This window comes from Rhincodon typus, chromosome 2 (assembly GCF_021869965.1).
Source record: "Rhincodon typus isolate 14 chromosome 2, sRhiTyp1.1, whole genome shotgun sequence".
Taxonomy (NCBI): Eukaryota; Metazoa; Chordata; class Chondrichthyes; order Orectolobiformes; family Rhincodontidae; genus Rhincodon; species Rhincodon typus.
The window spans coordinates 42,425,969-42,443,931 of record NC_063333.1 but is presented as its reverse complement, the minus strand read 5'-3'; the positions used below and the strand labels follow the sequence as shown (position 1 = coordinate 42,443,931).

Genomic DNA, 17,963 nt, shown 5'->3' with positions numbered 1-17,963 from the left:
TTCCTTTTTAAAAATCCTAGCATATATGAATTTGGTGCGAGGATTTTGTAGGCTTTAATTTCTAATAAGTTGCTAAGATGAATTTGTTTATGTTTCTCTTTAGATTAATGGTCCTTCACAACTACCGACTATTTGTTGTCATAGATTCACATCACTGCCATTTCCATATTCCCCAGCACAATTTCTGCTATCTCCACCTTTAAAGGACAAATATTTCCTTTTGCTAATCTATTAATGCTTACATACAGTTTGAGAAGGCAGCTCACCACAACCTTCTCAAGGGGAATTATGAGTGGGCAATAGATGCTGGCCAGCCAGCAATACCTGTATTTGAGTGAATAAAAAAAGCTTGTACATGGTTTTGCAATGTGTTCTTGCTAGTTAATTGTCCTTTCCTATTTTCTACCTCTTTAGCAATTTCTTGCTCATCATTTATGAAATTTTAAAACTCTTCCAATCCTCCAGTCACTTATTAGTTTTAGCAATGTAATAGGCTTCTTTCTTTAAACTTATGCTTCTTTTAACTGCTGTAGTTAGGGTATGGTTGTATCATTTTTCCAGTGAAGTTTATTCCTGATGTGAATATATAATTATCGAAAATTACGGTTTAATTCTTTAAATGTTTGTCATTGTTTATCTATCATCATACCTATTAATCTAATTTCACAATCCACTTCAGCCAGCTCTGTCTTCATACCTCTAATCTAAATTGACTTTGTTTAAATTCAAAACGATAATTTAATACTTAACCATATTATTGGGAAATGTAATATGAAATTTGTTCATTTTTTAATCACTCTTCCCAGAGGACCTTTTATTATATGATTACTAGTTATTATTCCTGCTTTGTTACACAATGTTAGGTCCAAAATAGCTTGTTCCCATGGTGATTCTCAATAAATTAGTGTAGTTACAAACTTATCGCAGCTTCTTGAGCCACAAACTATTGTCAGTGCATTCACTGAGCGGTATGAGAGAATGGGCCTCAGGCAAACATCCTGAAAACAAAGATTCTCTACAAGCCTATTTCTGCCACACAACACTGCCACCCCAACTATCAAACTCTATTATGAGCACCTGGGCAACATGGATCATTTCCCATACCTCAGGAGCCTTCTCTCGGTGTGAGTGGACATTGACTTTGAAATCCAATATCAACTCTAACATCTGAGGGGCAGCCTGAGGAACAGAGTGTTTGAAGTTCAAGACCTCAAACCCAGCGCCAAGCTCATGGTCTACAGAGCAGCTGTGCTCCCCACCCTCCTCTCTGTGTCAGAAATATAAACCAATGTACAGCAGACACCACAAATCCCTGGAGAGTTAGCAGCAGCACTGCCTTTGCAAAATTCTGCAAAACCACTAGCAGGATAGGTTTACTAATGCAAACATCCTCTCCTGGATCAATATATCCAGTATCGAGGCGCTGGTCATGCTTCACTTGACCAGCTGCGATGGATGGGTCACATTCTGGACGTGAGAGTCCCTAAACAAGAGCTCTACTTTGAGCTCTGCAATGTTAGGCAGTCACTAGCAGGGTAGAGGAAATGCTACAATGACACACTGAAACAAATGCAACATCCTACTAGTACATGGAAGTCACTTACCCTAGAATGTATAAAATGGTGGAGGAACATCTGCAAAGAGGCCAACCACTTTGAGCATCACCAAATGGGGCCCTTGGAGGCCCCGCAGATAGAACACGCAGAATCCAGAGCTTCCAAACCCTCCTGTCTCATTAAACACGAAGCAGAATGTATGGCTCCAGCTTTAGATGATGCAGAAGGCATAGAACACACCCTCCCTCAGAGTAGAAACAAGTCACCCTTGAACCTGGTGGACTGCCGAACAAGAGGATGCACTAATCTGTCTTGAGTGCGTTCCAAAACTTGTCCTTTAAGCTACTTTTATGACTTACACTCAACAACAAAAAACAAAAGAAATGCAGATGCTGGAAATCAGAAACAAACACAGAAATTCCTTGAAAAACTTAACAGTTCTGGCAACATCTGCGGACAGAAATTAGAGTTAACGTTTCGGGTCCAGTGACCCTTCTTCAGAACAGTCTCTACTAGATCTGCTGAGGTTTTCCAGCAATTTCTGTTTTTGTTACTTTTGTGACTTGTTTTGCCCAGCCCATATTATCTTAACAGTTCTACTCACATCTTCAGATCAATTATTTAGATCTTTCAATTGATTACTGTACTGGACATCATACAGTACTTCATCAACCCTCGATGAGCATGAAAGTTATTATTATTCAATGCATCATCTTGGAATGAGTGTCATTTGTAAATATAATGAGCATGAGTGAATAATGTAGATTATGTAAGTGCATTATCTCCTTTAATGCAACAAATACAAATAATCATGAACCCAACTATGTTTTCCCACATCATGCTTCCTCTATTTTTCAAAATATGTCTTTCTTATGGGAAAATTGATCAATGCAGATACCAAACTGTGATGGCAGTATTTTTTTTAACATATATTACACTGAATTTAAAGTAAATTGAGAACAAAACAGATATGTGGTGTAAAATTTCTTTCAGATTTGTCATCAGATCATTTTGTGCTACTGATGGTTGACACTTTCACCTTTTGTTCCTATCAAGTGGTTTTTCTAAGTGCAGTTTGTGGCCCAGTATCATGAGAAGTGATGGATTACTACAGTGGCAATTGGTGCCCCTCAGTGTAAGTTAACCACAGGAGTGAACCACAGTGGGACCTGCCTGTGAAATTTATGCATAAGCAGTTAGGTATCATTTCCTAGATGGCCTCAGATTTTGACGAAGAATAGTTGCTTGCAACTTACTACTGTATTGAGAATTGACAAGTCATGTCTGGCCTCTTCACCAATTGAACTCTTCATCCATGTCTCTAGAAATTGTTTAGCTGGTCTATTGGTAGCTATATTAGTTCTGGAGGATCCTGAAAGAAAGCAAGCTGTGTCCTAGCCAGAGTCTGATATGCAATAGATGGTGAACAGTGGCAGCAGAGCTTCCAGGTAAAAGCCTGACGGTGAGGACCAGATCAAAATCAGTTGGAGCATCTGCAGGAGAGGAATGGAATGGAGCAGAGTGAACCTTTCCTGAATCCAGGGGCTGAGCTCCTGAAGTGACATCAGGCTTCAAAAAATGATCTGGGGCAAGAGAACTGGCTGCTTAAGAAACAGCTTTAGGGACTCAGTGAGTAGCATTGGGAGGAAAACAGTGTTAAGTCTTTATTTTTATAGTTTTTAGTTCATTAGGAATAGGGACAGAGACAGTGAGAAATTTGTTTTGTGAGTAGGGGTTAAGGTTGAGTAATTAGTTCTCAGTTTATTGTTTGTAGTTGGCAAGTATCACAATAGCAGGAGAACTTGTTGCTGTGCAATGCTCCTCCTGCAATATGTGTGGGCAATCATGTATGTAGGAAGTATGTTCATCTGCAGTTCCTAACTGACCTCTTGAAGTAACTGGAGGTGCAAATGGCCTCAATATGGAGTATCCATGATGTTGAGGACATTGTAGATAGCACATTTGGCAAGTTAATTACGCCACCAGTTTTGCCACACAGACAGAAAAGCATTGGGTGACCACCAGGAAGACGAGTAAGTGTGGGAAGGCACTGCAGGAGTCCTCTCTAGCCCTCTCCCTCTCAAACAGGTAATATTGCGTTGGGTACTGTTGGGGAAATAGCCTCTCAGGGGAAAGCAGCAAAGCTAAGTTTTTGGCACTACGGTTAGCTCTGCTGCTTAGCAAGGGAGGAAAAATTTTGGGAGAGCTTTAGCGATAGGAGACTTGATTGCAAGGGGAACTGACTGGCAGGTCTGTGGCAGCAAATGTGACTGTTAAATGATACATTTCCTCCCTGGTGCCAGGGTCGAAGATGTCTCAGAGTGGCTGCAGGACATTCTGAAAGGAGAGGGTGAACAGCCAGTCATCATAGTATATGTCACTACCAACTACATGCGTAAAAACTCATGTGAGATCCTGCAGCAGGAATTTAGAGACTGAGGTCATAGATTAAAGAGGAACTCTACCACACCACCAAGGTTACTGATTACTTCCAATGCCACGTGCTACTTTATACAAGAATAGTAAGATTCGTCAGAAGAATGTGTAGCTAAAGGAATGGTGTAGGAGGGAGGGAACAACTTCTAGGCTAGTATTAACCTATAGAAGCTGGACAGGTTGCAGTTGAACCAGAATGTGTCCAATATCTTTGCTGGGAGGTTTGTTTGTGATGTTGGGGAGGTTTTAAACTGCTTTAGCACATTTGGATGGGGCACAGAGAAAATGCAAAATCGGGAGCAAGGTCCAATCAGATATAAAAGGAACACTAGGACAGACTAGTAGGTGGAGCAAACATGGGCATGATAAGGCACATGGGAGGTCTGGAAAGCTAAATTGTATCTATTCTAGTGCAAGAAGATGGACTGGTATGGCAGATGAACTTAGAGCATTGATCAGCACATTGTAATACAGTATTGTTGCAATCATTGAGACATGGTCGAAGGAAGGACAGGACTGATAGCTCAACATTCCAAGGTATGGAAGTTTCAGACATGACAGGGGAGATGTAAGAGAGGTGGGGCATTGCATTATTGATAAAGGAAATCATCACTGCAATGATGAGGAAGAATGTCCTAGAAAGCTTGTCAAATGAAGCCTGTGTAGAGTACAGAAATAAAAAAAAAGGATGATTAATCTGCTGGGAATATACTACAGGCCTCCCAATAGCCAGAGGGAGACAGAGAAGCAGATATGTAGGCAAATCACAGAAATTTGTGAGAGGGATAGGGTTATAGTTGTAGGGGATATAAATTTTGCTAACATTAACTGGGATCACCTTTGTGTGAAAAAGATTAGATGGAGTTGAATTTTTAAAGTACGTTCAGAAGAGCTTTTTGTGCCTGTATGTAGATTGTCCAGCTGGAGATGGGGCAACGCTAGACCTAATCCAAGGGAGTGAGGCCAGTCAAGTGGTTGAAGTTTCAGTGTGTGAGCATTTTGGGGACAGTGACCATGACTCTGTAAGTTCCAAAGTCATTATGGATAGGGATAAGGATTGTGAAGAAGTTAAGAGTCTCAAATGGGGGGAAGGCCAATTTCAATATCATAAGACAGGATCTGGCAAACAGACTGAGCACAGATACTTACAGGTAAGTCTACATTTGGAAATTGGGAGTCTTTTAAAAGTAGTATAGTGAGAATTCAGGGCCAGTGAGTTCCTCTAAGAATGAAGGTCAAAGACAGCAAATCCAGAGAACCCTGGATGTCAAAGAATATCGAGAGTTTGATAAAGAAAAAGAAACAACATATGATAACTACAGTGCATTAAAAACAGGGCAGGCCCTTTGAAAGTCTAGAGAGTGTCGGGGGGTGCTTAGAAAAAGAAATTGGGAGGGCAACAACATGGCAATGAAATATCTTTGGTTAAGGATAGGCTTAAGGAAAACGCCAAGGCACTTAAGAGTAAGAGGATTATCAGAAAAGGCTGGGGTGCATTAGACACCAAAGGGGCAATCTGTGCACGGAGCCAGAGGATATGGATGAGGTATTCAATGAACATTTCTCATCTGTAGTCACAGAGGAGAAAGGCATTGTAGTTAGGGATTTCAGTTGGAATGGTGAAGGTCTAGAACATGTTATGATTATTAAGGAGGAGGTATAAACAGGCATAAAAGTGCATAAATCCCCAAGGCCTGATGAGGTACATCCCGGGCTGCTTTGGGAGGCAAGGGAGGAGATTGCTGGGCTATGGACCAAGTGCAGGCAAATGGGATTAGTATAGTTTAGTATCAGTTGGTCAGCATAGATATGGTGGGCCGAAGGGCCTGTTTCTAACCTGTATGACACTATAAAATATGTTGTGTAACGTACCCCTGCTGCCAACAGAGCTTGTATCTTTGATTCAATGAAGGAAGGAACACCCAACTTTCTCCAGGTCCTTTCTGAATTGGGGAACTCTGTATGAATGTATAAACAAGGAACACTATTAGGCTACTCGGCCCTTCAAGCCTGCTGCACCACTCTATATAAGATCATGGCTGATCTGATTTGAACTTCAACTCTACATTCCTGATTACTCCCAATAATCTTCCATCTCCTTAGTAATCAGAATTCTATCTACTTCTGCTTTAAAAAAGCTATTTAAACATTCTGCATCCACATCCTTTTGAGAAAGACAAAGGGATGGACAATGATAAGCCAGGAAGAAAGAAAAGCTGCTAAGGGGGACCATAAATCGACAAAAATGGGCTGTCTGTGCTGACAGTAGTCCATGACATAACAGGGCCTGAATTGTGAAGGTGGATAAAGGACATGGAAAAAAGTGTTCGGACCCAAAACTCGTTGAACTCGATATTGAGTCCAAAGACTGCAGGGTTCCTAAGTGAAAAACAAGATGTGGTTCTTTGAGCTTTTGCTGAGCCTCACTGCATTACTGCAGCAGGTCTGCAACAGAAATGTTGGCGTGGGAACATGGTGATGTGTGGAAGTGGCAGGCAACTGGAAGCCTGGGTTTTTTTCGGCAGACAGAATGTAGATGTTCCGTTAGCATCTTTTCTTTCCCTCCAGCTTGCCATTGCCCACTGAATAAATTTAGTGGTGTTATATCTCACCAACTATCAGAATTTCTGAGCCACTGGTTCTGTACAGTAAATACATTATATTGTCTGCATTTTTCAATCATAATGCTTCTTATTTTCATGCAGGGGACTTTGCGGTACTTCTGAACTCTGGGTTATCCATTAAGCTAGCCATGCTGATGAATTTATTAAGCGCATTAACTGCTTTTGTTGGACTCTACATTGGTCTCTCTCTGTCGGCTGATCTCAATATTCAACAGTGGATTTTTACTGTGACAGCAGGGATGTTTCTTTACCTTTCGCTGGTAGAAATGGTGAGTGGGAGACACTGAATATCTATTACCAACTTCATTAAAATTTTGAGAGCTGCATTGTATTTTGGCAGCCTATTCAGGACAACAATAAAATGTACTCTGGTATAGTTAACCTAAAATAAAATTCCATGCCATTTCATAGCTAATGAAGGAGAGAACATTTGTAGCTACCAAAAGTTTGCTTCTAGAGATGAGCTTTTGGAAGATTTTAAAAGAGGCAAAAGTAATTCCTTGAAGAAATTTCTTGTTGAGAGCCAAGAAAGACTTCAGAATGTTTGTCCCTGGATTTTCTAGTATTTCCATTGCTTGTGGTCTATCTGAGTCAAAGGAGCAGAGATGGAGTCAATCATTATCAGTCCACATGGTACACAAATATAACAGTGACATAGGGACCTCCTTCTTCATAGATTAAGCTCGATATACTGGGTGTTACAGTTAAAGTAGCAAGGAGAAGATTTCAAGAAAGTAAGGATAAATGGGAAAATACTAGCAAGCAAGTCATATACAGCTAGTGATGCTGCCATGAAGATTATCCTTACTTTGCAACCAAACATATATCAACCATATGCAGTATGATTGGGCAACATTCACACTTAGGCTAATAACTGGCAAGAAACATTTGTACTACACAAGTTCCAGGCACTGACCTTCTCCAGTGTGAAAGAACATATCCAAATCACTTTGACATACAATGGCATTACCATCACTGAGTCTCCATGGAAAACATTCTGGTAGTTGCCATTGATCAGAAACTGAATTGGATCAACAATATAAATACTGTGACTAGAATAACGAGTCAGAGGCTGGAAATTCCATGGCAAGTAATTTCCTGACTCCCCAAAGCCTGTCCACTATCTAAAAGACACAAGTCAGACTTCTGATGGAATACTTTTCACTTATCTGGAAGACAACAACTCCAAGGCACTCAGGAAGTTTGATACTATCCAGGATGAAGTAGCCTGCTTGATTGGCACCACCTTCACCATCTTAAGGATTTACTCCCTTCACCATCAACGCATAGTAGCAGCAGTATGCACTAGTTATGCTGTCTATGTATTGCTCACAAAAAGTCCTTCAACAGCACCTTGCAAGCCCACAATCTCTGCCATTTAGCAGAGCAAGGTCAGCAGAAACGCGGGAACACCACTACCTGCCTGTTTCCCTCCAAACCACTCACCATCCTGATGTGAGAGTATACCACCAGTCCTTCACTGACACTGGATCAAAGTCCTGAAACTCCCTTCCTAACAGCACTGTGGATGTTCCCACACCACTTTGATTGCAGCAGTCCAAGGAAGAAACTCACCACCACCTTCTCAAAGAGATGGGCAATAAATGCTGACTGAGCCAGCAACACCCACATCCCATGAATGAATAAACTAAACGCAAAGATGATTCATCATTGCAGTGACAGGATTTTGTTGTTTCATCACACACTGCTTTTGAAAACACTGACACAGGTCACTTAACCACCCTCCCTCCCACAAACCTACTTTAATTACTAGTTTTGAATGACATTTTATCCATTGCAAAAATAAAAAGGGGATGAAATAACTGTCCCTGCATCCTGAAATCGTGAGAGCTACAACAGAGAAGCAGTGGAAAAAGAATAAAGTGGCAAAAAGAAGGATGCAAAAAAAAAAATTTTATAGTAAAGGAGATGTGAAAACAGTGTAAATTAAAGTGTGAAAGGGAGAGAATGGATCCTCTGAACATTGGCAAGACCAAACATAGATGAGTGACCACTTTGTGGAACACCTCCTCTCTGTCTGTAGGAATAATCCTGACATCCTAGCTGCTTGCCATCTAAATAAAATACCTCACTCGATAAGATGATAAGATCATAAGATCATAAGAATTAGGCCATTCAGTCTATCAAGTCTGCTCCGCCATTCAATCATGGCTGATATGTTTCTCTACCACTACACCTTAACATTTCAGTTTTCTGCCTACAGATGCTGCCAGGCTGGCTGAGTTTTTCCAGCAATTTCTGCTTTTGTTTCTTCAGATCTCCAGTATCCACAGCTCTTTGCTTTATATCAGGCCAGCATCAAGTTGCCCATGATTGGCAGTAGCATCATTGCTATTCTTGCCAGACAAGACATTGCAGTAGAATTGCATTGTATGACAATGTCTGGTGACCACTACCACCCTGAAATAATGTGAGAAGTACAATTCTGAGTAAACAGCAGCAGGTTTTGTTAAACATAACCATGCACCGGGATGAAAAGAGAGGACCTCTTACCTGGAGCAGTACAGATCCAAGTTCCATGTGATCACTCCTTACTTAATCCCAAAAGATCTATTGAGTTGCATTCAGTAGCATTCAAATATCCTTTAACTGCCTTCTTCACAATTTTAATTGGCTTTCCATTATGTTGATGTGAATTTGTGGCCTTGCTGTTTTTACCAGCTGTTTCACTTGGCCATCGGTTTCCACCACTGGGATTCTGACTCATCTCTCCGATGTGATTTCATGGACTTTCCCACCATGTGTCCCACATTGTTAAATCTGCCCAATGTGTGTGCTCAATGGAATCCTGTATCAAGTGGGATCCTACAATCTTAGTGAAGCTGTATGCTCACTCTGTCAGCTTGTCACCGACAAACGAGAATAAAATTAGTTCAATGACCTCCCTTAATACAGCAGTCGGTGGTAACTTGTATGACATTAGCTCCAGCCTGGAAAAATCCAGATGCATAAAAAAAATCACTGCCATGGCCACCTTTGCAACTGCAGTCAGTGATTCCAGCCTCTCCCTGAGGTTAACACTTTGTCAGAAGATGGTAGATGTGAGTGGCAACATCCTGACTGAAAAGCAAACATCTCACAGGTTGCTCCTCACTGAAGTTCACATGGTACAATAGCCCTCTGAACACCTCGAGTGGATATGCCATTCTTCTTCTCCGATGTTTACAGTTTGACCTGTCCTCTGTGACCTCTATTCATGCCTAAGAGAAGTGGCTATGAGAGCTGCCTCATTTGCGAACAACTGAAGTCATGAAATCACCAACTGCTTCAACACTCACTATACATTTGCGCAACTTGAAACAACAGTGACAACGCACCAAAACACGTTTAGAATCAAAGTTGCAGACAAATGAAATCAACTAAGAACTAACCTGAAGGTAAATGATTGAATCAGAGATAGTAGGAACTGCAGATGCTGGAGAATCCGAGACAACAAGGTGCAGAGCTGGATGAACACAGCAGGACAAGCAGCATCATAGGAGCAGAAAGGCTGACGTTTCGGGCCTAGACCCTTCATCCAGCTCTGCACCTTGTTGTCTTGTGAAGGTAAATGATGATCCTTTGGTGAATGATATGGGTGTGTATGACTTAGGGAAGTTGCTGGCTGAAGGATTAAGTTAAAAAATGTCTATACTGGCTTCAACCCAATGTTGCATGCTGACTAATGACATGTTCTACCTGGTCTGTAGCCATGCGCTGTGCACATGCTAACCCTTACATCAGCAAAGCATCTGCCATGGTATCACCCTTAAGTATGTATGCAAGGTGCAGATGGCATTTTGAAGGACTAAATGCTCACAAAATGGACTGACTGAGCCAAATTTCTTAACTGCAATCCTTTACTTTTGGCTATTCGTTTGAACTGGCAATAATTGTTTTTAATTGAAGTAAAAATGGAATTCGAACATAGGGCCATAGAGTCGAATATAATCCCAAACTAAACTAGAGTCACCTGCCTGTGCTTGGCCCAATTCCCTCTGAACATTTCTTATTCATGTACTTATCCAGATGTCTTTTAAATGTTGCAACTGTACCTGCATCTGTCACTTCCTCTGGAAGTTCAATCCACACATGAATCAGTATTTGTGTAAAAAAATTGCCTATCATGTCTTTTTAAAATCTTTCTACTCTCACTTTAAAAATATGCCCCCTAGTTTTGAAATCCCCCACCCAGGGGAAAAGACACCTGCCATTCATGCTATCCAAACCCCCTATGACTTTATAAACCTCTATAAAGTCACTCCCCAACCTCCAACGCTCCAGTGAAAAAAGTCCCAGCCTATCCAACCTCTCCTTATAGCTCCATTCCCAGTAACATGCTGATAAATCTCTTAAAAACCCTCTCCAGCTTAATAGTATCCTTCTTATAACAGTGCGACCAGAACTGGACACAGTACTCCAAAAAAGGCCTCACCAACGTTCTGTACAACCTCAATATAACATCCCAATGGTCTGAGCAATAAAGGCAAGTGTGTTAAGCATCTTCTTAATCACCCTACCTAAATGTGATGCAAACTTCAAAGAATTATGTACTTGAACCTCTAGGTCTCTCTGCTCTCCAACACTACCCAAGGTTTTATTTTTAATTGCATATGTCCTGCCCTTGTTTATTTTACCAAAATGCAATACCTTGCATTTATCCAAATTAAACTCCAACATGAAATAAATGTAAATGTAAATTGTCATATTTTGTGACCCCATTACGCTAAAAGCCAATTTAAATGGGATATGGAATTTCAAGACAATAAAACAAAGCCAGTAGTATTATTCCAGGTTTAATCCAGCAAAAATCCCTCTCTGCAAATCATTGCACAAATAAGTCCTTTGCAGTGTAGTTATATTGCTAGGCAATTGATCTGAAAATCCTCAATCAAACTTCAATCATAAAGTTTTTAGATTGATGTACTTATGTTCACAAGAAAGTATGCTTAATCTTGCAAACATTGCTACAGTATTTCAGTAACAGTAATTTTTATAATGGAAAATAATATTTTGATACATTATTAGCCACAAAACCCTGTTAAATTACATAGAATGTTCCTGGGTAATTAAAATAATCTGATGATCTGTTACAAAGGCATTTTTCAGTTAACTGTTTATAAAATAACCATGGTGAAAAAAACTCTTTGAATAATAACGAGAAGAGAATTGAACTGAGAATTTCCATTAACATGTTAACGTAGCTAACTAATGTACCTACGTAATATTCCACAGAATGGTAAAGTGCAGATTGCAATTTTCCCACATAAACATTTCACCTTTGCAACACTTTCAAAGTAAAACACAAGATGGAAGTTTGTGTCTGTCATTTCAGTTTGATGGGTATCCCAGTAAATGTTTGGTATGCTTGCCTTTATTGGCCAGTGTATTAAGTATAGGAGCTGGATGTCACACTGCAGCTGTACAGGACATTGGTTAGGCCACTTTTGGAATACTACGTGCAATTCTGGTCTCCTTGCTATAGGAAAGATGTTGTTAAAATTGAAAGAGTTCAGAAAAGATTTACAAGGATGTTGCTGGGATTGGAGGGTTTGAGCTATAGGGAGAGACTGAATAGACTGGGGCATTTTTTTCCCTGGAGTGTCAGAGGCTGAGGGGAGACTTCAAAAAGACTTATAAAATCATGAGGGGCATGGATAGGGTGAGTAGCCAAGGTCTTTTTCCGAGGGTAGGGGAGTCCAAAACTAGAGGGTATAGGTTTAAAGTGAGAGGGGAAAGATTTAAAAGGGACCTTAGAGGCAACTTTTTCCACACAGAGGGTGGTATGTACACGGAATGAGCTGCCAGAGGAAGTGGTAGAGGCGAGTACAACTACAACATTTAAAAGGCTTCTGGAGGGGTACATGACTCGGAAGGGTTTGAGGGGATATGGGCCAAATGCTGGCAAATGGGACCAGATCAGTTTAGGATATCTGGTTGGCGTGAAATGGTTGGTCCAAACGGTCTGTTTCCATGCTGTATAACTCAGTGATTCTATGTCACTTACAGTAATTTGTTACTTTTAAGTTTTAGTCCTGTATTAATGTCACTGTGATCGCACAATATACACATATGATTAAAACTTATGTGCATAGCTGACTACATTGCATGTCACTAGTACTGCTTTGCAGTATGCTCTAATAGATAAATTTTCCGATTGTTGAGCTGTGCAACTGTGCAGTGGAAACACTAGAGTCCAATGTTGATGGAGCAAACTATAGTCTATTTCTTCCAAATTCTTCCAAAATATCCAAATTCAATTTGATTAGGCTGTTGGACAAGAAAAGCCTGCAGTAACCTTAGTTGGTGATTGCAAAATTGGATACAACTCTCCACAAAATGTGAAGTTACAAAGTGGAAGGGGTAATTAATGGAGGTAGTATTAATTGAGTTATGATAATATCAATGGATAAGCAATCCACCGGCCCAAGCTAATGCTGTGTTGAAGTCCCATATGACAGCTGGTGGAATTTAAATTCAATCTATAAATCTAGTCTCTGTGATGTGACCAAAATAACTGTAATCAATTGTTATAAAAATCTATCTGGTTTGTTTTACTAATTCACTAATGTTAACAAACATTCACTGTCCCTAGTTACCTTTATGATGGTGGTGAGCCTTAAACCTGTTTAAACCCATGTAGTGAAAGTACATGCACAATGCTATTAAGGAGTAGGACTTTATCTCTGTGACCTACAGCCATTTCAGTGTAGTATGTCACTCAGAGATAGTAAGAACTGCCAATGCTGGAGTCAGAGATAACACAGTGTGGAGCTGGAGGAACACAACAGGCCAGGAAGCATCAGATTTCTGAAGAAGGGTCCCAACCCGAAACATCAGTTTTCCTGCTCCTCTGATGCTGCCTGGCCTGCTGTGTTCCTCCAGCTCCACACTATGTTATCTCAGTATAGTATGTAACTTGGATGGGAGCAAGGAGCTAGCAATGCAGCCAGTTGTACAGCTCAGGTTTAAGCTGGGATTTTGTTGAACCCTGTAGCCTTTTCTGATTCCAGTGTGCTCAGCCAATTCTTAATGTGACCTAAAATGAATTGAATTACTTGAAGTCTGGCTTCTGTAATGCTGAGGTCTACAGGAGAAGGGCAATAAAGATTGTCCCCTTGACAACAAGGTGCAGGGCTGGATGAACACAGCAGGCCAAGCAGCATCATAGGAGCAGGAAGGCTGACGTTTCGTGTCTGGACCCTTCATCAGAAATGGGGGAGGGGAAGGGGGTTCTGAAATAAATAGGGAGAGAGGGGGAGGCGGATAGAAGATGGATAGAGGAGAGGATAGGTGGAGAGGAAACAGACAGGTTGAAGAGGCGGGGATGGAGCCAGTAAAGGTGAGTGTAGGTGGGGAGGTAGGGAGGGGATAGGTCAGTCCAGGGAGGACGGACAGGTCAAGGGGGCGGGATGAGGTTAGTCGGTAGGAGATGGGGGTGTGGCTTGAGGTGGGAGGAGGGGGTAGGTGGGAGGAAGAACAGGTTAGGGAGGCAGGGACAAGCTGGACTGGTTTTGGGATGTGGTAGGGGGAGGGGAGATTTTGAAGCTTGTGAAGTCTACATTGATACCATTGGGCTGCAGGGTTCCCAAGCGGAATATGAGTTGCTGTTCCTGCAACCTTCGGGTGGCATCGTTGTGGCACTGCAGGAGGCTCAGGATGGACATGTCGTCTGAGGAATGGGAGGCGGAGTTGAAATGGTTCGCGACTGGGAGGTGCAGTTGTTTACTGCGAACCGAGCGTAGGTGTTCTGCAAAGCGGTCCCCGAGCCTCCACTTGGTTTCCCTGATGTAGAGGAGGCCACAACGGGTACAGCGGATGCAGTATACCACATTGGCAGATGTGCAGGTGAACATCTGCTTGATGTGGAAAGTCTTCTTGGGGCCTGGGATGGGGTGAGGGAGGAGGTATGGGGGCAGGTGTAGCACTTCCTGCGGCTGCAGGGAAAAGTGCCGGGTGTGGTGGGGCTGGAGGGGAGTGTGGAGCGGACAAGGGAGTCACGGAGAGAGTGGTCCCTCCGGAAAGCAGATAAGGGTGGGGAGGGAAAAATGTCTTTGGTGGTGGGGTCGGATTGCAGATGGCGGAAGTGTTGGAGGATGATGCGTTGGATCCAGAGGTTGGCGGGGTGGTATGTGAGGATGAGGGGGATTCTTTTTTGGTTCTTATTGCGGGGACGGGGTGTGAGGGATGAGTTGCGGGAAATGTGGGAGACACGGTTGAGGGCGTTCTCGACCACTGAGGGAGGGATGTTGCGGTCCTTGAAAAACGAGGACAACTGAGATGTAAGGGAGTGGAATGCCTCATCCTGGGAGCAGATGCAGCGGAGGCGAAGGAATTGACAATAGGGGATGGCATTTTTGCAGGAAGGCGGGTGGGAGGAGGTGTATTACTATCTCTGATTCAATTTTGTCCCCTTGACACTTCTGTTTATAATTATTTGCAAATACTTTGGTCTTGTCTTTTGAACACAGGTGCTGAGCTCCACCATCTTTGAGGCTGAATATGTTGATGAGGCCTTTTCCTTCCAGTAGTTGTTTCATTGTCTGCCCCATTTATAAATGGATGTAGAGAGCTGTGGGATTATTTAGCTCTGTCTATAGTATGCATGTTGTTTCATGTTATAGTTTCACAGCTCGTCACCTACTTTGTATTATAGACTTTCTGGATCTATTTGTTCATTTGTGGACTGTTCTCGATGGAGATCTCTGCACAATTTGTTTCAGATTAGTTCCTCCACTCATGTCCAAAAGGCTGCAGGCTGTCTAACTTTGGCAATATAATCTGCTCTGACAAAGAGTGATGCTGGCACTGTAAAAGATTTGCTGATTTGCAAATTCTATCCAAATGATGGAAGAGTTCAGAAATCACATTCTGTTTTTGATGGAATGGACATGCTGTTCAGTGCATTAAAAAACATATTTCACTTCAAAATATCTTGACTTCAAATTTTAAAATGACATCTCTCTTCTTTGGTGTATTATTTATGATGGAGAATAAGTTTGTATTTAAAGCTTTAAAGAATATCACAAGTGATCTGTCATTACTGGTTATGTTATTGGTAAGTAACAGATTAAATAGTATGGATTCAGTTTATTTGAAAAGGATTATCTAACGGCTCGCACTATACCTTTTAGTCACAGATAGGTAGGTTCACATGCTTCTGTGTTGCTTCTGCTGGACTGCACATGGCAGTTGATCACATATTTCACACTGGTCCTTGGCTCGTCAGCATATTTTTAAATGCATTCACGTGATGTGTGTTTTGCAGCTATTCCAGCATTTAATGTCCAGACCTAAATTCTGTCGAGCAGGCGATGATGAGCTGCCTTCTTGCATGTCCACCTCTTAGGACATCATAACTCTTAAATCAATAATATTACACCCCTATTTTTGCAAGATAAAGTAATGGCACACTAAAACAAAATGAATCTTGTGATACCAAATACTAGAACATAGAACATAGAACATTACAGCGCAGTAGAGGCCCTTCGGCCCTCGATGTTGCGCCGACCTGTGAAACCAATCTGAAGCCCATCTAACCTAAACTATTCCATTATCATCCATATGTTTATCCAATGACCATTTAAATGCCCTTAAAGTGGGCGAGTCTACTATTTTTGCAGGCAGGGCATTCCACGCCCTTACTACTCTCTGAGTAAAGAGTAAATACTAGATCAAGTACTAGAGTAAATGGATTGCATTTGTGATAGATTTATGGATCCAAATGCAATTGGTTTGTCATCTTGTATGATACATGCTCCAGCATTGCCTTTTTTGTTGAGTTTTAACACTAACTGATGCAAGGTTCTGCTGCTGGTGCATATTTGAGAGATTGAACATGTATTGATGATCCTCCTGCTATATATATGGTACGCCTTTCCTTGACAATTTACTTAAGCTTTTTCAGAAAAGTTTGATATTAATGGTGCTGGGAAATTAAAAAATCCAAGACATCCCCGCAAGTCATCCTTGTCTTGGTGTGTAGGCAAAACATGAATAGGTAGACTTGAAAACACTGATCTGACTTACATTCATATGGCACGTTGCGATGTCACTGATGAGCTCTTCATGCTGAAGCAGCAACCATCAGTCAATGTAGAGTTTGGTTGTGCTCTTTAGTTTTGCAGATTACCACAATATCATCAGCGGCACATATTCCTCCAAGAATATTTTCTGCAATTCTGTCCATATGCTGCTGGAACAGATTCTGACTAACAGATAGACCAAAAGGTTATCTCTGAAGTGACATCTCCAAAACGATCTGGAAGTAATGATTTCTTGAGATTCCCTTGCCAAGTGAACTGACTAGGTTTAGCATCCAGCTTGGAAAAGAGCTCCGCTTTTGTGATCTTGGAATTCAGTTCCCCAATGTTTAAGCTTTGTGTAGGTATCTCTGAAGAGAAAGGTTTAGAGTTTTCGAATCCAAACATACCCCGATTGTGCCATCTTTCTTGAGCGTGCATAATAGAGCTACACCGTCTATGTGCTGGTGTACACAATCATAGAATCCCTAATAGATTCCCAGAATGGGTTATGTCATTATGTTCCATATTGTTTCATTCACTCTTAGACTTTTCTTGTATGTGAATATTGTACTTGCTGGGAGGATTGATTCATGGAATTGCATGTTATCTGAGGTAAAGTACAGCAGCAAATGTAAAGCTTCCTAAAGCTCTGAGTCTGTCTCCACTCATTTGTTGCAAGCCCTGGATTGACATAATGTGAGTATTCTTGGTTTTTTCTGCTGCAATTCGCATCTCGGTGGTCTAATGAATGATCACAATAATGAGATCCATTCACACCAATAATCTTGCTATTGCTGGTGCTGGTCCACCAGCATCCACCTGTGTCCACCAGATAAAATACTGTGGTTTTTGTACAGAATTGCCATAGCCACATTTTATCATTAATGTGCTAAATTAAGAGATGAATGTACCATTAAACACAGTTAATTTTGCTGTTGCAGGTCATATAATTCCAATAGTCCAGTACTTAGTATAAGCTAGTATATATCTTTCAAGGTTCTGATGGATAGGATGTTTGCAATAGCTCCTTTGTCGACATTTTTCTTGAATATGCATTTGCCAATTTTCTTTGGGTATGTGGTGTTAATAGTGGCAAAAGATTTTAACTCTGACTTTGTCCATGCAATGTGTTATGTTCACAATGTGGAAAGCCTGATCGCCTTTTGAATGAAGATTCTTCCACTTTGAGTCTTCACCCTGTCAGTGAAGCTGCAAACTTTATTTATGTACTTGCTTTTAGACCAATTTCTGGCACACTCCATAATGTTGCCACCATGCTGTATGTACTTTTTGTTTAGTTGCATCCTAATGTCATGCCATTT

At 41.3% G+C, this 17,963-nt stretch overlaps 1 protein-coding gene across 1 annotated transcript in view; it reads left to right on the top strand.

Moving 5' to 3' along the window:
- The window catches only part of LOC109916415 (zinc transporter ZIP12), a 70,105-nt gene that overhangs the window by 46,564 nt on the left and 5,578 nt on the right, over positions 1-17,963 (top strand). Inside the window, exon 11 of the mRNA XM_048606966.1 lies at positions 6,698-6,885. Within this exon, the coding sequence (XP_048462923.1) occupies positions 6,698-6,885 (188 nt within the window). The remainder of the gene's footprint in view (positions 1-6,697; positions 6,886-17,963) is intronic.